This window comes from Parambassis ranga, chromosome 16 (genome assembly GCF_900634625.1).
Source record: "Parambassis ranga chromosome 16, fParRan2.1, whole genome shotgun sequence".
NCBI lineage: Eukaryota > Metazoa > Chordata > Actinopteri > Ambassidae > Parambassis > Parambassis ranga.
The window spans coordinates 15,023,408-15,041,450 of NC_041036.1; the positions used below are offsets into that span (position 1 = coordinate 15,023,408).

The following is an 18,043-nucleotide window of genomic DNA, read 5'->3' on the forward strand; positions in this document are numbered from 1 at the left end:
GCTGCAGCTCCGGATGCTGCAGCAAGGGAAACAACGAAACCAGCGGCTGTATTGGCAGGATACTGGTTAAAAGGAGGCGGCAGGGGTTCCCAGGAAGTGAGAACAAACAAAAACAATCAATCATTGTTTGTTAAAGTTTGACTTTTTAAATTAAATTAAATTTAGTTTGGCTTATTTTAAGATGTCACTGTAAGTATTACATATAACTTTTAATACAGGTTTTACATGTATCCATCTCACATTTAAACATCTAGACGACATTAAAGGTCTTTCAGTGCATTTTATAGGAAGACTTTACACAGATTATCACTGATTCCTTTTTTTATTGAACAAGCATCAGGTCTGGAAAGTATACATACAAAATCTTGTGGCGGTGCAGGAAGGCAAAGAGTGTGGAAAAAGCACAAAGGAAAGAAGATACAGGCAATTCAGTGAGAAAATAGCTGTCAGGATCACACAGATGCTACAAACACAGTCATTGTGAATGATCTGATAACTGCCCAAAGACAACTCAGACACAGTTAATGTGTGGTTTTCAGGTATTTACCAGGCACTTTAGAAAAAAGGCAAGACCCACTAAATCAATTCAAAATGAGGTGTGACGTATGAGTGCTGCTGCTTCCTAAACATTCACATCCTGTCCTATCACTTGCTTTGCCCATCCTTCTTTCATCTCCTTAATCATCTTCTCATATTGCACTTATCTCTGTTCCTATCCTTCCTATTTCTACATGCTCAATCCAATCATTTATTCAAACAAGGCTTGCCTACCACAGTGTTTGTTTCAGATTCAACACCAGGCGACCAGCATCAGTTCGATTCATTCAAGAGCCTTTTCTTATTTTCTCATTGGATGAAATAAGGGAGTGTCCATGTGATTGCTTTAGGATATTAAATAATTACTGACATCTGTTCCTGCCCATCTTTGTAAATGAATTATAATAATGCCGAGACAATCACAACAGTTTTCAAGGGATGAAAACAACTTAAATGTTTAAAGCTTGACTTTCAGTCATGAATCATCATCATAATCAGTCACAACATTAAAGCCACTGTGGCTGTGTATGTGTTCTAAAACAATGCTTAGGATGGTGGTATGTGTCACAGTAACATCCACATCCTGCAAACACTGGTCTTTTTTTAATCTGATCCAGGGCTGGAACTGTTATGTAGGGCTTCCTCACCATTAATTGCTCTTTTTTTTACTCTTGACTTTACTCTTGTTCTGTAAGAATTTCTTTGATGTGGAAAATTAGAAGATGTCTACTACGTCCTCCAGAGGCACCATACTCCTGTGAAATAACTGCTCATATGCTGTGAAACATCTACTGGCTAATCAGCAGAGTCTATTCTGAGGGCTGGAATTTAACACACACTCAATGATATGAGAAGGTTGCAGTAGTTCTTCTGTGGGATTTAAACACAAGGGCCAGCCTTTGTTTGTTATGCACACCCATGATGATGTCTGGCTGTCCATAATCCTGTTGCTGGTCTTTCTTTAATCACTTTTGGTACTTACCACTGAACAAGACCTGCTGTTTCAGAGACTCTCTGACCGAGCCCAGCCACCAGAGTTTGGTCCCTTATAAAAGTCACTCTGATTTGTGCTGCCTCAACTATCCCACACCACACAATACTCACCAGTGAGTAGTTTTAATGATGTGACTGATCAGTGTATTTAACACAGAAGATGTGGGAATAAGAGGCCTTCTTCACTGTGGTTAGCGTATAAGACATTGATTTAGACTACAATTTGCGTGCATTATCTTTAAGATGCATGGGTCTCTTTTACTAAAAAATAAAAAAGGAATGACAAAACCTGAAGTCTACCATTGGTCAAAACATTTTTACATCAAACCTCTGCTCTGTGTGTGGGCTCCTAAAAGCTGCATGTGCTCACACATATGAAAAAAAGACATGGTAACATTTAAAAAAGGAATTGTAGTGTGGTTATAAGCCAGAGAAATACAGTGTTGAAATAATATTAACAGGGATGATGGGGACCGAGTTTTGATATCCTGTCAGGCACATTGATTTTTCATGGCTTTAGCACTCTCACAGTAGATGTCACAGGAAAGACTTTCAGCTGCAAATACAGGCACTGGCTGAAATGACATAAATTATATGTGGGCACGGTGGATTTTCTTGTGGAACAACAGCTCAAAACTTAGAAAGGCAGTACACTGAAGTGTAGGCGGAGAGCACAGCTTTAGCACCTGTATGTGTGTTGTATGTTTGAGCCCACCAGATGGAGACAAAAAACTTTTTCTTACTAACACTGATGCGCTCCTCAGTTTGCATGTGCAGTCTAAAGAAGAACACACTTGGAGGATTTTTTCTCTGTGTTGCTGGTGATCTTCACCTCTCGACCGGTTGGGCTCTGTGAAACAAGGAAAGACAGACAAAGGATTAGCACATGTTGAAAATGCAGCAACAGCCTAATATTCTTTGTTGTTTCTTTCTTTCTTTCTTTCTTCTTGACATCTTCTCTGTCGTCACTTACTGGCTTCTTGTTGGATTTTTGTAGAATGTCTCGAGCCAAAGCCAGAAAAGACTGCAGGATGAATTGAAAGACAGGCTGAGAGTTTGCAGCTTTTGCAGCAGATTAACACAAAACAAGCTTAGTGTGTCAGGGTCAGTGAGGTGTGAAGACACTGTGGTGTTGTTACGCCTCACCTCCTCGACGTTAATGCTGGACTTTGCACTGGTCTCAAAGAACCTGATGCCGTGATCTTTTGCCAGCTGTCAACAACAGACACAGGCGCAGCAGGTCAGGATGAGGGCAATAATCACCTCCTGGTTCTTATCTAATGTAAATGTACAGCTGGTACATCCGTCTCAATCCCTTACACAGTAATCCATTGCTCTAAAATGTAATCACCTAATATTACATACTACTTTAACTACTATTAACATACACCTATACAGTCAGCTCACCTTTTCTCCAGTCTCCTTGGAAACTTTCCTCTTTGCCTCAATGTCACACTTATTCCCTAGTAACATCCGACTGACTCCTGCAGATGCATTCTGGGAAACAGGGAGTGCAATAAAGTGACTGATACAGTTCGGCTGTATCCGAGAACATTTACATATAAAAGCTGGATCTTAAGTAGGGATGTCCCGATCAGGTTTTTTTTGCCCTCGAGTCCGAGGCTGAGTCATTTGATTTTGAGTATCTGCCGATACCGAGTCCCAATCCGAGTGTGTGTGTGTCGCCACACTGGGAGATTTCACACACGCAGCTCATCAAGGTCTCGAACCAGGACCTCTCACACCAAAAGCAACTGTCATACCCCTACACTACAAGACACAGAGCCACCCTGCATAGAAGGCATGAACTTTCCCAGCCCTAATAAATATATATCCGAGTCCTGATCGGGAGGTAATGTCCGATTCCGATCGAGTCTGAAATCACGTAATCGGGCCCGATTTCCGATCACGTGATCGGATCGGGACATCCCTAATCTTAAGTGTGCATTTTAAACAGGCAGTGACAGCAGCTCACTAAAAACATTCAAAAATTATTTTCATTGACCTTTTTCTGCAATTTTCTGTCTTTCTGTCATTAAACCTTTCTTTACATTGCTCAGTACATAAAAACAATGAAATACTGTAGGATACAAGACACAAGCATAGAAATAATTGCTGTTAGATTAATAAAAGTAGCATTATTTTGCCACAGTGGTTGAGTTTTTAAAGGTTTTTGTTTGGTTCCTGGTGAACTTTGTTTCTGTGAGTCTGGACTAAGAACTTGTCTTAAGTTATTTTAAGTTGTTTTAAGTCGATAGTCATCTTTATCTTGGTTGAGTAGAAATGTCTCACTTCTTTGATGCTCTTCATCCAGTTCTGGATGTTTTCGAAGGACTTCTCGTCTGTGATGTCATACACCAGGATGATGCCCTGACACACAGAGAGCAGAGAGGCATTTAAGGACAAAGGTACAAAGCGAGCACAAAGAGCCAGTGATGTCAGACTGATTTTCCAGTCTGCTTGTCCTGCAGGCGTCCCGTGCTCACCATGGCTCCTCTGTAGTAGGCCGTTGTAATGGTCTTGAACCTCTCCTGCCCTGCCGTGTCCCTGCACAAATACACACACACACACGTATTCAAAGTAAAATATAAACACATGAATAAACTTGCACCGATGCATGCAGGGTGAACACATGAAGTGGCTCTCTGTGACAATAAACTGTGTCATAAAGTCCTGATTTGGAGAACAAGAGGGAGGTTCCTCTTTCCTCTCAGGAAAAAGTCAGAGGACAGAGGAAGATAACTGAGTGCATCAGTCTTATCTGCTGCAACAGATCACAAAACTAAACTATTTACAGACAAGCAGCCCATGGCCTTCTTACCACACTTGAAGTTTCACTTTCTTCCCGTCCACGTCAATAGTCTTTACTTTGAAGTCGATGCCTGAGAGACGAGAGTTAACAATAGAGAGGACAGAGAAAGGGAGGAAAGAGTTAAATATTCCCACGTTGCACAATATACATGTCATCCTCACTCAGATCAGTCATTTCCATTGTGATTGTGACCCCCCCACAGTGAACTCCCATCCACAAACTGGAGTTTTGTTGTAGATAGACAGACAGACAGACAGATAGAGGAGGGAGGGGGCTGTCCTGTGCAAAGCTATGCATGCCAGAAAGCCAGCCATTCTTCTGGGAACGTAGAGATGGTAAAAGAGATAGGAATGAGGGTGGGTGGACCTTCAGAGAGCCAAGTGAGGGGAATGAGATCTGAGGGAGAGATGGGGGAGAGGGTCAGGGAAGAGGCAGCAGACACATCTAACAAGAAGCAGAGAGAGAATAAAAATGAACGAGCACAGACTAGTTGAGACATGAAAGCAGCAACAGTCTGAGAAACCTGTCTGCTCAAAGCCAGGAAGACTGGATCTTAAAACGTCGCAGCATGATTCACGACATTATTACACTATCAACGTACCGATGGTGGAAATGTATGTGGAGTTGAAATTGTCCTCAGCAAAACGAATGATCAGACATGTTTTGCCCACTCCGCTGTCTCCGATGAGTAACAGTTTGAAAAGGAAATCATACTTTTTCGCCATGACAGGGAGAAAAACTGGAGGAGTCTCCTTTTCATCGACCGGACGCTTTAAATCTTCCGCTTTAGTGTTTCAAAACCTTCCTGAAAATGGGTCCGTTTTTCCTCTCAGGCTTGTCACCGGTAAATTCCGATCCCCCTCAGTGCCTCAGTGCTGTGTTTGGATAAAGAAATACACTCCATCCAAAAGTTCCAGAGTCTGGCTCAGGTCATCTCTTATGAACAAATCTATTAAAGATTCACTCCTCGGTCCTCCCTGAGTCTCTATCAGTCAGTTTACAAACATACCGTGGTGCCTACGTGTTTTTTTCAGCCTGCAAAAAACTTGCTGTCGGCCCAAATCCCACATCGGCTGAAACGCTACGTATTGTGGGAGTGTTTTTAATGGGAGTGAACGGATCCCACCTGCAGCTGCTCTGTGCGGCCACTAGGTGGCACTATGTCCCCGGAAAACACGCTATCAACACGGATGTAGGGGTTTTTCTGGTTCAAACGTAGGTTATCACATTAAACAGCGCCAAAGATTCTCCAATAGCTACTCTTACTCTAAAATATTCGAGATTAATTAATGTGTGTGTCCTTAAACAGAAAACCGCAATTAATTATTTGTTTATTTAAATGTTTCTAGGTGTTGTTAAATTTACAATTACATAAATTTCTTCATTTATACATTTTCATAAACGAAAAACATATTTCAAATGTAGTTGTTATAAAAACTATATATAGACTTTTTTTTATAACAAATATATATTATATAATGTTATATATATTTAGTTATTTTGTTATAAGAAGTCTTTATATTTCATTATATCTGTGGATGCTCTCATTCATCCAGGTCATAGTCATTTCCAAGAGTTTAAATCGAGGCAACTGGACTCAAGGATTGTTTTTTGAAGATGTTCGCCACTCCCCAAAGTGGCTTCTTCAGTTCTGCTACTTTTCTGGTTGGGAATCTGAGTTTTATGTGTTCAGGACCTCTGTGGGTGGATCTTGCAGGAGCTCACATGACTAAGATCCCTGTAGTTGGTTAATGGCCAGTTAACGACCAGAAACTGTGGGATGAAGGGACAGGGATGTGAACGGGTGAGAGCTGTTGTCTCACTAGTTGACGGCCCCCCTGTTCAGAGAGGGTTTTTCCAATTTCACATAGATGGCTTCTTTGACTCCTCTTTCATACCATCTTTCCTCCCTGTCTAGGATTTGGACATTATTATCCTCAAGGGAATGGCCACTGTCTTTGAGGTGGAGGTTCTGCTGAGTCTTGTCCTGAGGAGGTGGCTCTCCTGTGCTGCGCCATCCTTCTGTGGAGTGGTTGTTTGGTTTCACCAATATAATAATATAGAGATCAGAGCACTCCTCCCTGCATAGATCACATTGCTCTGTCTGTCCCTGGGGGTTTTGTCCTTGGGGTGGACCAGGGATACTGGGGTACTGGGATCTGATGTGCATAGAAACTCCTGATGTATATACATTTATATTTCATTAACCTTCCGCCGCTGCGCTTCCTCCCAGTCAACTGACAGCTTCCGGTGCGCGTGCAGAGCACAGAGGCTGTTTCCGGCGAGAGTCCAAACACGCAGACATGCCTGTAAGTAACAAAACCGTCTCTTATAGTTGTAATCGCTCGGTAAAGGTCGCTATTGCCGCACGGTTAGACCGTGACACAGTGTAAAGCAGCGTTTAGTTTGTGCTGGCTCAGCGCTTTGCTGATATTATTGTGAAGTAAACACAAAAATCTGAACGAACGCAATATGGCGAGACACGTGCTCGAGGAAGCTGCCCACGCGGCACCCTCTAAAAATGAGCAAATATCTTCTGTTTTTGTTTCTTTAGCATTTAGTGTCTTTAAAATATGTATAATCTAAATACAAGTTTTAAAGCGTTTAGCTTGTGCAGTGGTTAAACAATTTCAGTTTCAGTTTTTCAAAGATGAAAGCGCTCTGTTAGCACTTTGAGAACATTCTGCTTTTACTCTGTCGTGTTTCCTTATGTGAAATCACACACAACACGTTTGGACCTTTGTCCTTCCGTCATGCTGTAAAAGCCTGTGACGACATCAGATGATCACACTGCAGTATTATTATTCTTTGGCTGATTTCTTTTATTTGGAGTAGAACATAAATGTTTGTTTTTCTTTCAGCTTGCAAAAGATTTGTTGCACCCCAGCTCTGAGGAGGAGAAGAGGAGACACAAGAAAAAACGGCTTGTTCAGAGTCCTAACTCCTATTTTATGGATGTCAAATGTCCAGGTCAGTTTACATAATGTGCTCAGCTTCCAGTATGTAATCTGAATTCAAGTTAAACAGCGACTCAGATGAAGTCTAGTCTATGAGTACTCCCCCCTTTTGCCTTTATGTGTTGCCCCTTCATGTGTCCGTGGTGATCGGGGTGTCAGATAAGGCGCACAGTGACAGTTGCGGCTGTCTGTGAAATGAGTTTCAAGTGACTCCTTTACACACACAACTGCAAGGACAATAGTGTGTGTGGCTGTGTCATTACTGTACAGTGTGTGTCTGCCTCAGTGTTTCATGGGTGTCCCTTTAAATGATATGTGTGTATTTTGCAGGATGCTACAAGATCACCACAGTGTTCAGTCACGCTCAGACTGTAGTGCTGTGTGTTGGCTGTTCTACAGTCCTCTGCCAGCCCACAGGAGGCAAAGCACGCCTGACAGAAGGTACGTGTGGATCAGTTCTGTTCGTCTGCATGGAGCACTGCACGTCTTCATAAAATGATTTATACCAGCAGATACTATAGGTTTATATTGAACTGAAAGTAGATTAAAACACTATCACATCTAGTGTGATATGGATGAGAGAGGCGTATTAATCATAACACTTCCTGGTCAGGAAACCTACAAGCTTTGAAAACAGATTCTCTTAAAGTTTTTATTGGTTGTTGTGTGCGTGTAGGTTGTGTGCATCTTATAGGACATTTGCCTTTGTGTTGCCCTTTCATTGTGTTCTTCATGAACAGGGTGTCTACTAAGGCATACAGAAACACTTGCAGTTGTTGGAAGAATTCATCATCACTGATCAATTTCTACACAATTGATTGCAAGTACAAATAGACAGCGCTGTTAATAATTAGACCAGGTTTCTATAGAATAGCCCCTCTGTTCCATCTAAGAGAAGAAAAAGAATCACGTCACTGTCAGAGCACTTTGGAAAAGGTACCATCCTCTGTATGCTGCTGAGTTGGTGGAGGTCAAGGTTTGTTTTTACTGACGCTCTCACTGTCCCACCCACTTTATACTGTGCTCTGCTGCCGTGGTAACCAAGGGCTTCTCAATGTGCTCTGCTCTGGGTTACTATGAGTAAAGCTTCCACCCTTGGCACTAAAAAACACACTTGTTGGGAAGTGATTCAGGCTCTGAATAAGCAAACAGCAACATGAATTTCAGTGTTCTCCTGTCTCTTATCATCTTGTCAGCGAGACAGTGGATCTAGCATCTCTGATGCACTGTCAGGCACACTCCAGAGAATGTTGTCTGATTAATCTGTTGGTTGTGTAACTTCTTTTAAGTTCTTCCTTAACCTAAAAACTGAGCTACTATAAAAGTAGTAGTGCACTTATTAGTGGCATCCTCAGCCATGTTGATTCTTTATGTCCATTTAGGAGTCAGTAGTAGTACAATAACAATAATAAATGCTGATGTTATTATAGGTTAGTGTTGATAGCTGAGAAAATATATGTTACTCCCAGTCTGAATTGCTGTCTCTTTCCCTTTCTATCCAGGATGCTCATTCAGGAGGAAACAGCACTAGATTGACAAGGCATGGTGAGAAGATTGAGGAGGAGCTTGAGAACTTGATGGACATCAAGTCCCACTGCCAGAGAAGTGATGCAGGGAGGAAGAAATGGAGAGCGGGAATGCAAATCATGTAATATAAGAAGTCTATCTACAGAATATGCACAGATAATTGCCTGCCCTTTTTTGAAACCCCACCTTCCCACACTGATATTAATTCTGTTTAAATAAAAGTCAGGGTTTTTGATCAAAATAACATTTCATGTTATCCAGTTTCTTTCTTTAATCTCTTGAGGGTTTTTAGATGTCATCTGTCTGGTAAAAGACGGTTTTATACCCTTTCAAGATAAAAAGATAATTAACATTTGTAGGCTGTGATCAGGGCTTTTGTTTGCACCATTCATTGATTAAGCACACATTTATAGACAGGTGGGGGGTCAAAGGTGACTTATGTGGCACCATGGATTGATGCAATAGTCTATTTTAAAGCACTACACCAGATCTAGGAAAGGAGACTCACTGTAGCTGAGGGAGAAATTACATCTAAAAACCTTAACTCTAGCTCTGCTATGTCAAAACCGCACTATGCATAATTAAATATTGATTGCATGTGTGTAACAAAGGCATTAATACATACTACAGTGAAGTCAGCTTTGTGTGTAAGATAGACAATGACGTCATCATGCCTCAAGCAGTGCTGTCGGTGCAGGGGCTCCTCTCAATGCTGGTTGATTCAGGGAACTGCTTCTAAAACAAATGTACACAAAGATATGACATTAAATAACATCGTAATGAACAGTGTAGTTACAAGTCTTTGTGCTTGCAAAGCTTCCTGTGGGATGAATTCTTGTGAATTTGAAAACAAACCTCAATAGCTTGAGATGAGAAGGCAGGGATAATTTTAAGATTTGTGACCTACAGTCACGCACACCTTTTATTTGAGCTTGTGGGCATGTCGGCTGTTTGCACAGTTTTGCTAGTGTGACAGCAACGAGCTTTACAGTGAATAAAGAAAAGTCGAGAGAGGAGACTGATTCAATAAAATTTTGTTGTTGCTATGGTTACATTTTTTACTTGTGTCTTGCTTGTATATTGGACACTTCTTGCAAATAAAATCAAGGTTAACAGGAAAACTGACTGGTGTGGTTAATTGAACAATAACATTTCTTATGTATTATCTTTACATTTGTATCATTGTCCTTTTGATTGATGTCATATTTGTTGTCCAAACATAAGATGGGGAATATATTCAGCTATGGGCTATATTTAGGAAATGTAAAATAACTAACAGTGAAGCCAGCTGTATAAATCCAGACAGATGAGTTGAAACCCCAGGAAGTAAAAAGTGTTTCTTCAACCAAAACAAGCTGTCTCACCTGGACACACACACTAATGATTGCTTTGCTGCCTGTTACAATGTCCTGAACCTCTGAACCGGACCAGTGGACATGCACTGTCATGAGGTCGTGGACTATTTTGATGTGTGTCTGCTCTGTGTAATTACAGTGGTGGAGTGGAGACAGGTGTCTGAACTCTGTGCATTGAGGTGGTGACAGGGAGCATTATTGAGAGGTCTAGCTGTCACAGCACAGTCATGTCCAAACATGAAAACAAACCTGTCAAGCAAGAGCTGAAATCGAATAATTGCTTTGGATTGTTCAAATTTAACACAGAATGTCAATATTAGCACCATATAGTTTTATATAAATACAATGAGGTGGTTAAGAGCAGTCAGGATACCCCATAATCGCAGTGTCACCAAACTCCAGCCAGGATCATTTGTTGCTCATCATACATCTGGACACAAAATTATTAGCTCTGCTATGAACCAGGTTCAATACTAATATTATTATTTAGCCTTTTTGTTTAGTACGAACCACTGGTATGCAATGATACTCTGTAGTCGATGCTTCAACTTGTTGAAAATGTTTGAAAGGACTAAACTAATGAGATAAAAGAGCCAAGAACAACTGCAAAGACACTAGTAAATGATTAAGCCAAGTCTGAACTGAAGTGTCAGAGAAGACCGTCAACAATGACCTGCCAGGCTACAGACCAAGGAGGTCACAGACCACTTCTGCAGAAAAGACACCTGCAAACCACCCAGAAATATGCTAGGGACACTACACCTGGGTGGAGGACGATTGCACATACTGGAAGTGTCATTTGATCAGAGAAAGGAGGAGAAGAGAGGCATGTGACCCAAACAACCAGTCTTTATTGTACATTTTTACCTATCTATACTTAAGTAAAAATAATAGTGCATACTTTAGACGTTCACTCCATTGTATTGTGCTATTATCTATACTTCCTACTCTGCTACATTTCTACAAAGTTTGTTGTTACTTTGTTGTTACAAAATTTTACCTCGATCCACACAAAAATATGGATTGTGTATCTCCAAAGTTTAAACCAATCAGGTGGCTCTCTAAGATCCAATAATAGCAGAGCTTGTGTTTGGCAGCAGCACAACAGTAGACTAGACTGTCACCGGCCTCCTGTCCTTTGCAGCTAACCTTATCATTGAACATGGAGCCACCTGGGGGTGTGATGTTTGATATTTAGAGGCCCCAAAAACAACAGGTGGATATACAAGTGCATGTCAGCCTTAAGGAAAGAGTTGCTGGCAGGAATTCACTAGTAGTGACTTGTGTAGCAGTAGAAGTATTACCAGGAACTATATCTGCATTCTTTATCAAAATGCCACCACCTAGATGTTGAAAGACAACTCATCACATCAGTACTTTTACTTTTAATATTATTAATACATTTAGAAGGAGGTACTTCACACTTCCACTTAAGTAGGATTGTTGATGTAGCACTTATACTTTTTAAATTGTACTATGGTAATTGTCCTTTTACCTAACTACCATGCATTAGTACGTCCTCCACCACTGCAGACAACCTGCGATGAGAGCAAAGTGCACGTTTTTGATTGGCCTGCACAAAGTCCTGCCTTAAATCCTATTTAAAATCTGTGTTGTATTAAAGCCCAGGGTCCATGCCAGGAGACCATCAAATGTAGAGAAGCTTGAAAGATTTACTAAAGATGAAAGGGCAGACGTCTGATAAAGTCTGAATTATTTCATATCATAGCAGTAGCATAGTCACACAGTGAGAACTCACACACTCTGTGTCCTAGCACAGAGTTTAAAATATTTTTCTGCGAATGTTTGTGTGAGACACACCTTGGGGTGCGACAGCACGTCCTTAATGCCCATCACAGTGAACTGTCAAAACAGGGCCAACACGGAGCAGTGGGACGCCAGCAGGTAGGGCAGTGTCTTTGGGACCACTAAGAGCAGCTGTAACAGAGAGGGGACTGACCTCGCAAAGACCCTCAAACAGAATTTGTGAGAGGGGCAATCAGGAGCAGCTGGTATCAGGCCTCTCCTGAGAACAGACAGAAACTCGACATCTGTACACACCTGCAGAGGATGAAAGGCAGAGGGCAGAGAACATTTTGTTAGCACAGTCAAAGCTGAACAAGCCAAGGATTATAAAAGGCTGCAATGTTTTCTGTGCAGACTGTAAAATGTTAAGTTGTAGGTAGGGGGTGCTGAAGTGTAACATCTGACAGAGCAGCCTTACTTACCTCTTTAAGAATGTGCCTTGAGCTGATAAACCAACGTTACTCATAATGAGAAGATAAATGCAAATGTTAAATTATGCTAGTCCTCACATATATAATATAAGTGTAATATGTGTCTGCACAAAGACCTCAGTTGCAGCTCTATGGGTTAAAGAATAGTTGTGTAGTCAAGGAATATTCTCCAGAGGTGGAGGAGATCCACTTTACTCTGCAAACAGAAGATACCCACAAATATAATGGTAAACCACCACTAACTATTCATGTTTATAAGCCTTCCAAAGATCCTCCAGCCCTAAAATACCTGGTTAAACATCTTATCTGAGTGATATATTAGGTCTGTGCTCACATGGCTATCTGGAAAGCAGATTCTCCTGTCTGAATGGAAACATCAGAAACAAATTGGGTTGTATAGTGACTGAGGGAGGGATTCATTGGTCCCTACTAAAAATCTTCATCCCACCGATGTAGGACAAAAACATTTTACTGTAAATGTCTGTCAAAATCTGAAGCCATCTGTGCTGAGTCCTCTCTGAGTGGGAGACACAGAGGAAGATCAATAAGAGAGGGCAGAAAAATCATTCAGCAACATGACAGATGATTTTTTACAGTATTGATCTGAGCAGTTTGCATTCTTTCAGCATGATACCTGGTAGAATAAGGGCTGTAAAATAAAAAAAGTGAAATGAAAGACTTAATGAGAAACCAGAACCAGAAAACCAGTCAGAGAAGCCCTGGCACAGATGACCTAATATTTTAACCGTTTTTCCGTTTTTATTGTCCAGACTTTGTGGGACACAGACAGGCTGACGGGCCATCCCACACTGCACAGGCGCACAAAGCACACTGCTGAGACAATTACACACATATGTCTTTGTCTCCATTTCTCCTTTGCCAAGAACATCATTACACATCATTAGTATCCTGTGCATAATTAACTGACCTGAACACTGATGTGCAGGGTCTGGCTGACCCCACATGTCTCCATGGCAACAACCTCCAGCAGAGCATAGCCAGTGTCTGGGCCACTTGTCAGAACCCACCGGGAGTCCACCATGACATGACAAGCCACGTCCTGTCACACTCTGACACCAGAGCGCAGTCCACGGGGCAGATGGCATCTCTGGTACACAAGACAACAACACACAGTGGTTGTGTCAAGCACACTTGTTTTTTTTTTTGCAAAGCTAAAATTTACTGAATCCTAAAAGGAAAAGTTTTTCTTGTTATTTTAGAACCACTCCACAACTACAAAATGGCAACATGTATAAGTGACACTTCAGCAGGTGCTGGTTATATAAAACTCACAATTCAATGAGATGTAACAACAATACCTTCCAACTCTGAATTTTGTTGCCTACTTTGATATCCTAACACACATAACATGCACACACATAGAATATGGGTGTTTACTTACTGTAAAATAAAAAACACACAATTAGCTGCACTCTGTGTAAATAACTGCTGTATTATTGTAGCAGCAAAAGCTTTGATGACTCTAGTTTTATGCAGTGCAGGCTGTTTATCTTCACTTACACTCTATTATGCTGTACTGCCTTTGCTATAGCACAACATCCAATTTAATGTGTCTTTCACTGCAACAGGAAACAGCCGTTGTGCATTTGAACAGAACCTGAATGAATATTTATGTGACAGATTTTATACTGTCCATGTCAAGGTAAAAAAAAAGGCAGATAAATATGATGAAATATGAGTGTAACCGTGTGTCCCTGATGGGTTGGAGAGGCTGCAGTGGTTTGGGTTGCTCTTATTTCCTGTGTATCTTTCACTATCTCACAGACAAATGGCCTCTGAACTTGAAAAAAAGCATTGATAAATTAGCAAACATTAGTAAACACTATGCTTAAAAGCGTATACACAAACATCTGCACCATGCATGCACATAGAAACAGCCTGGAACATGCATACATAAGCTACACACAACTCTACAAGAGTGAGGGTCACTGTGATGGATGCTATTCCTGAATGGCCATGAGCATTATAAGCTTGGTAACCTGGTGAAAACAATCAGTCATGTCAGGTTGTCAGAGCTTGAAATTAATCATTTCCGTGTCCGTGATCATTTCCTGCTTTAATTATTCTCACCGCGTAGCCTAAATGTGTGAATGTCTCTGCCTAGCACTGTGTGTGAAGGAGCACTTAGGGAGATGTGTCTAAGGAGTCACTGAGAAGGATTGGAGACTGTCAAACTGTACCGCCCTCTGGTCACACTCTGCTAACTGCAGCTCCTTCACTACATGATGCTGAGAAGAAAACGAGAGGAGAAAACTACAGGACAGTTTGTCGTGGAGCTGTTTTTCTTCAGGAAAATAAAAAAATGTGTCAAGTGCCAGAATATTTGTTCAGATTACTTAGCAAAACAGTGAGCAGAGAGTGTGAGATATGAAGGAAGAAAAACAGGGTGGCAGAGAAAAGATGTAAACACAGGCTGTTCCAGCCACTGAGAATGTTTGAGCACACTGCTTGTGTTGGCTAATTGCAGGCTAGCTCCTAATGGAAGAGACAGATAGTGTGTTAGTACTGTTGACAGTTGTTAACATGAGGGAGAGGCTCAGAAAATGTAAATATATATTCACCAGCCAGATGCCACTTGTTTTTTTTTTTGGGTAGCCAAGTCATTACCAAGTACATTTGCACAAAGACATCTGATGGCTTATTTCCTCTTTCAGAAAGGTTTTGCTGTCAGAAAATATGCATTTGTTGAGTATATTCATGCATATTCTGTGTTTAACAGAAACAAAAGTGAACGTGATGACACATCCTACACAACAAAGGATGCTCTTTTCTCAAGATGACACAAAGTTTTCATTATTGTTTAGCTGCACATTATCATTGTGCTGTACTCACCATACATTCTAATCTCTGGGATCTTTCAGTGAAATCCAGGGGACACACAAACATCACAACAAAAGGCAATTTACAGTCTCCAGTTCACCTGACCTACATTCCTCTGAGCACCAAACTAGCGGATATGGACAGAGACAATCGTATCAGGAAGCATGCAAACTGTAAACTGAGAAGCTGATCAGCTCAGCACTGTTCCTCATTTATACCAGTCAGTAAACATTTGTCAGACGCAAATATGCTAATGTTGTTCACTGTGATAACAGATAAAATATATGCATGTTTTTATTCTAAAAACAAAACTCCTATCATTAAACCCACAATACAGCCTAAAAAACCAGAAGAGGTGATTCAATCTACAATCTACACACTACAGCCTTGTTCTGTTGGAATCACCCAGCCATTTTTTCTGAGCTCATTAAAAATAAACACTCAGTGTGAAGGACACGGTGATTGCTAATCAACAGTTTTACAAACACATAAATGTGAGTGTTTTGTGGCTCCCCCATGCTTAGCAGCCTTTGTAGTCTCTGTGAGGAAACTCCCCTGTAATACAGACATGGGCGGTTGCTATAGAAACCGACATCACTTTTCAGGCAAGTAAGCTGGGGAGGGATGGGAGGAAGAGAGGGGTGGGTTGGGAGGGCAGTTCAAATGAATATAAAATTCTAACGTAATCCTGCCTGCCTGTATATGCTGTATGTGTGTGCGCTCATGCACGTACCACAGTGTGTGTGAGTGCACAAGTGTGATACGTGGAGACACTGGCAGCAGGGAGGCAAGATAGAAAAGAGCAGAGGAAATTAAACTGAATGACGGAACTTGCTTGTGGGGCTGAGGGCAGGGCGGGGTGGGACAGAGGAGGGGAGATCTGAGAAGAAGGGGCAGGATGGACTACTTTGAGTCCCTTCTCCTCCCTCTGGTGGGAGTTGATTAGTTTTAACCCTGATACACCAGCTACAGGACATACACACATCCATAAATTAATATTCAGTTAAACCTAGAGCAGTGATGTCAAGAGACAACTGCTGAGTAGGGCTATGATACTAAAAATGCTATTTGAACTAAATACCAGAATACCACCCAGAAACTGAGCAAAGTGAGTAACAGTGCTGACCATTCCTAGGCTCTAATTGCTGTCTTCAACACCAAAGGGACCAGAGGCCATCTTGTGATCTGCCTTATATATAGTGAGCTGATACCCAGAAACCTAGAGAGATAAAAAGAAAGAGTTAATTTAGGTGTATGAGTGGCACCAAGTCCTGACTGTGTGAGTATAATATGTAGAGAGGTTACAGGTAGCCCAGTTGTGTCAGTGGAAGTCCTATGAAGTCCCCTGTGGCATCATTAAAAATCCCATCGCCTCTCCCTTCATCCCCATTCAAATGAACAGCCTGAAAAATAGGTCAATCAACAACCTCTACTTTCGTATGTCCCCTCTCACTCACATACACATACAGGCACGTCCCTGATGCCTGAGGGGAGTGTGGGCGGCCAGCGTTGCCATGGAGCCAATATTGTACCAGTCCGCTTCTGTGGTGATGATAGTATGGCTGGCAGTAGAGCCAGCCATACTATCGGAGGGCACAACCATGATCAAAACGGTTCCCACACACACACACACACACACACATTATAATTTTAGCTTTTTTCACCACACATTGGGGATTTACACAGAAAGCTGACTAAAGATCACACGAGTAGTATTTCAGTGACATCAACAGTCTCCATGAAAGATAATCTCTTGTTATTCGGTATCTGGCAGAAAATACACAGTGTGTACTCTCAATATTACTGTATACATTTCTGCTTGGGTGCAGGCCAACCTTCCTTTGTCTTAGCATGATTATTACATAAAACATTTATAAAACTAACAAAACATAAAAGCTACACAGTACAGTTGGGGTGTGTTAACGTTCAGGAAAGCTGACTGCACACTAAACTAAAGCTTGAAAGGATCAGGTACCAGACCAACAAAAAGCACACACATCAATGATTTAAAAACATTACGTCCAAGTGTTTGAGTATGTATTGCAGAACCCGGTGATCCAGTTGTATCTCTAATGGGCTTAGCATGAGAAATGTTAATGGAACAGAATAAAAAGGCTAAAAGCATTTTTCTCTTTATTTTGTGCATCTATGGAAAATGAAAATATCTATGGAGGTCTCTGAAGATGTAAAGATGTGGAGATGTGGGGCCAACACTGACCCAGCGAAAAAGCATGAAACATACAGACATGAACACCAAGGCACATGGAGTCTGTAATGCATACAGCATAAATGAATTGGAACAGTTCGTAGGTAAATGTCTTTCTGCTTTCATGCGTGTGCAGCACTTATTATTGTGGCATTTTCTGAATTGCTGTCTTGCCTTCTATTCTTACCATTATAGTGATTCTCCTTTCATTATGGCAAAGTACACATGGATACATGTGACTGTAATACTAGCTCCACAAACAGACCTGTGTATACTGGTATGATGCATATGGAAACAGGGACACACTTGCATCTGACCTTCATATAAACTGTGGCAGGCTGGGTCATCTGAAGGGTTTTCTGTCATGACAATGAAAAAGCGTAAACAGCAGTGTGTCCACGTGTGTGTGCTGTCAACTTGCATGCTATTTAGTTTGTAGAATAAATAGCTCAGCAAAGAGCAGCTCCAGACAAATGTTGTGGTCAGAAGTCCTCCTGCTGACGGAGCCTGGCTGACTACAAAAATTGATGACAATACGTTTGACACGTGTACCACATGACCACTGACCGCACAGATAC

At 41.3% G+C, this 18,043-nt stretch overlaps 2 protein-coding genes and 1 non-coding gene across 4 annotated transcripts; 2 read left to right on the forward strand and 1 right to left on the reverse strand.

Annotated features, from left to right (window-relative positions):
* Positions 1-303: 303 nt before the first annotated feature.
* On the reverse strand, positions 304-5,438 carry rab13 (RAB13, member RAS oncogene family). 2 transcript variants are annotated; one of them, XM_028424367.1, is made up of 9 exons: positions 4,944-5,438; positions 4,352-4,412; positions 4,017-4,077; positions 3,823-3,900; positions 2,938-3,027; positions 2,677-2,742; positions 2,504-2,554; positions 2,274-2,380; positions 304-2,105 (listed from the first exon to the last, which is right to left on the reverse strand). In XM_028424367.1, exons 1-8 carry the CDS (start codon positions 5,065-5,067, stop codon positions 2,309-2,311), a joined length of 603 nt encoding a protein of 200 aa, XP_028280168.1. In that variant the 5' UTR covers positions 5,068-5,438; the 3' UTR covers positions 304-2,105; positions 2,274-2,308. The 2 variants fall into 2 exon arrangements, with proteins under 2 accessions (XP_028280168.1, XP_028280167.1); XM_028424366.1 differs by having other exon boundaries at positions 304-2,380.
* Positions 5,439-6,523: 1,085 nt separating this feature from the next.
* rps27.2 (ribosomal protein S27, isoform 2) lies at positions 6,524-9,072 on the forward strand. Its single transcript, XM_028424368.1, has 4 exons — positions 6,524-6,651; positions 7,204-7,312; positions 7,630-7,740; positions 8,802-9,072. Exons 1-4 carry the CDS (start codon positions 6,646-6,648, stop codon positions 8,828-8,830), a joined length of 255 nt encoding a protein of 84 aa, XP_028280169.1. The 5' UTR covers positions 6,524-6,645; the 3' UTR covers positions 8,831-9,072.
* Positions 8,000-8,131, forward strand: LOC114449182 (small nucleolar RNA SNORA13). The gene has a single exon (XR_003671956.1). It is a non-coding gene; the product is annotated as a small nucleolar RNA SNORA13 (small nucleolar RNA).
* Positions 9,073-18,043: the final 8,971 nt, after the last annotated feature.

What these genes read in the sequence shown, in the direction of transcription:
- rab13 (XM_028424367.1), bottom strand. Translation starts at nt 5,067, where the DNA reads ATGGCGAAAAAGTATGATTTCCTTTTCAAACTGTTACTCATCGGAGAC. An exon ending in CACATACATTTCCACCATCG is followed by an intron (nt 4,413 to 4,943) that starts GTACGTTGATAG and finishes CTCGTCTCTCAG; the next exon opens with GCATCGACTTCAAAGTAAAG. An exon ending in CCAAGGAGACTGGAGAAAAG is followed by an intron (nt 2,743 to 2,937) that starts GTGAGCTGACTG and finishes TGTTGTTGACAG; the next exon opens with CTGGCAAAAGATCACGGCAT.
- rps27.2 (XM_028424368.1), top strand. An exon ending in TATGGATGTCAAATGTCCAG is followed by an intron (nt 7,313 to 7,629) that starts GTCAGTTTACAT and finishes TGTATTTTGCAG; the next exon opens with GATGCTACAAGATCACCACA. An exon ending in CAAAGCACGCCTGACAGAAG is followed by an intron (nt 7,741 to 8,801) that starts GTACGTGTGGAT and finishes CTTTCTATCCAG; the next exon opens with GATGCTCATTCAGGAGGAAA.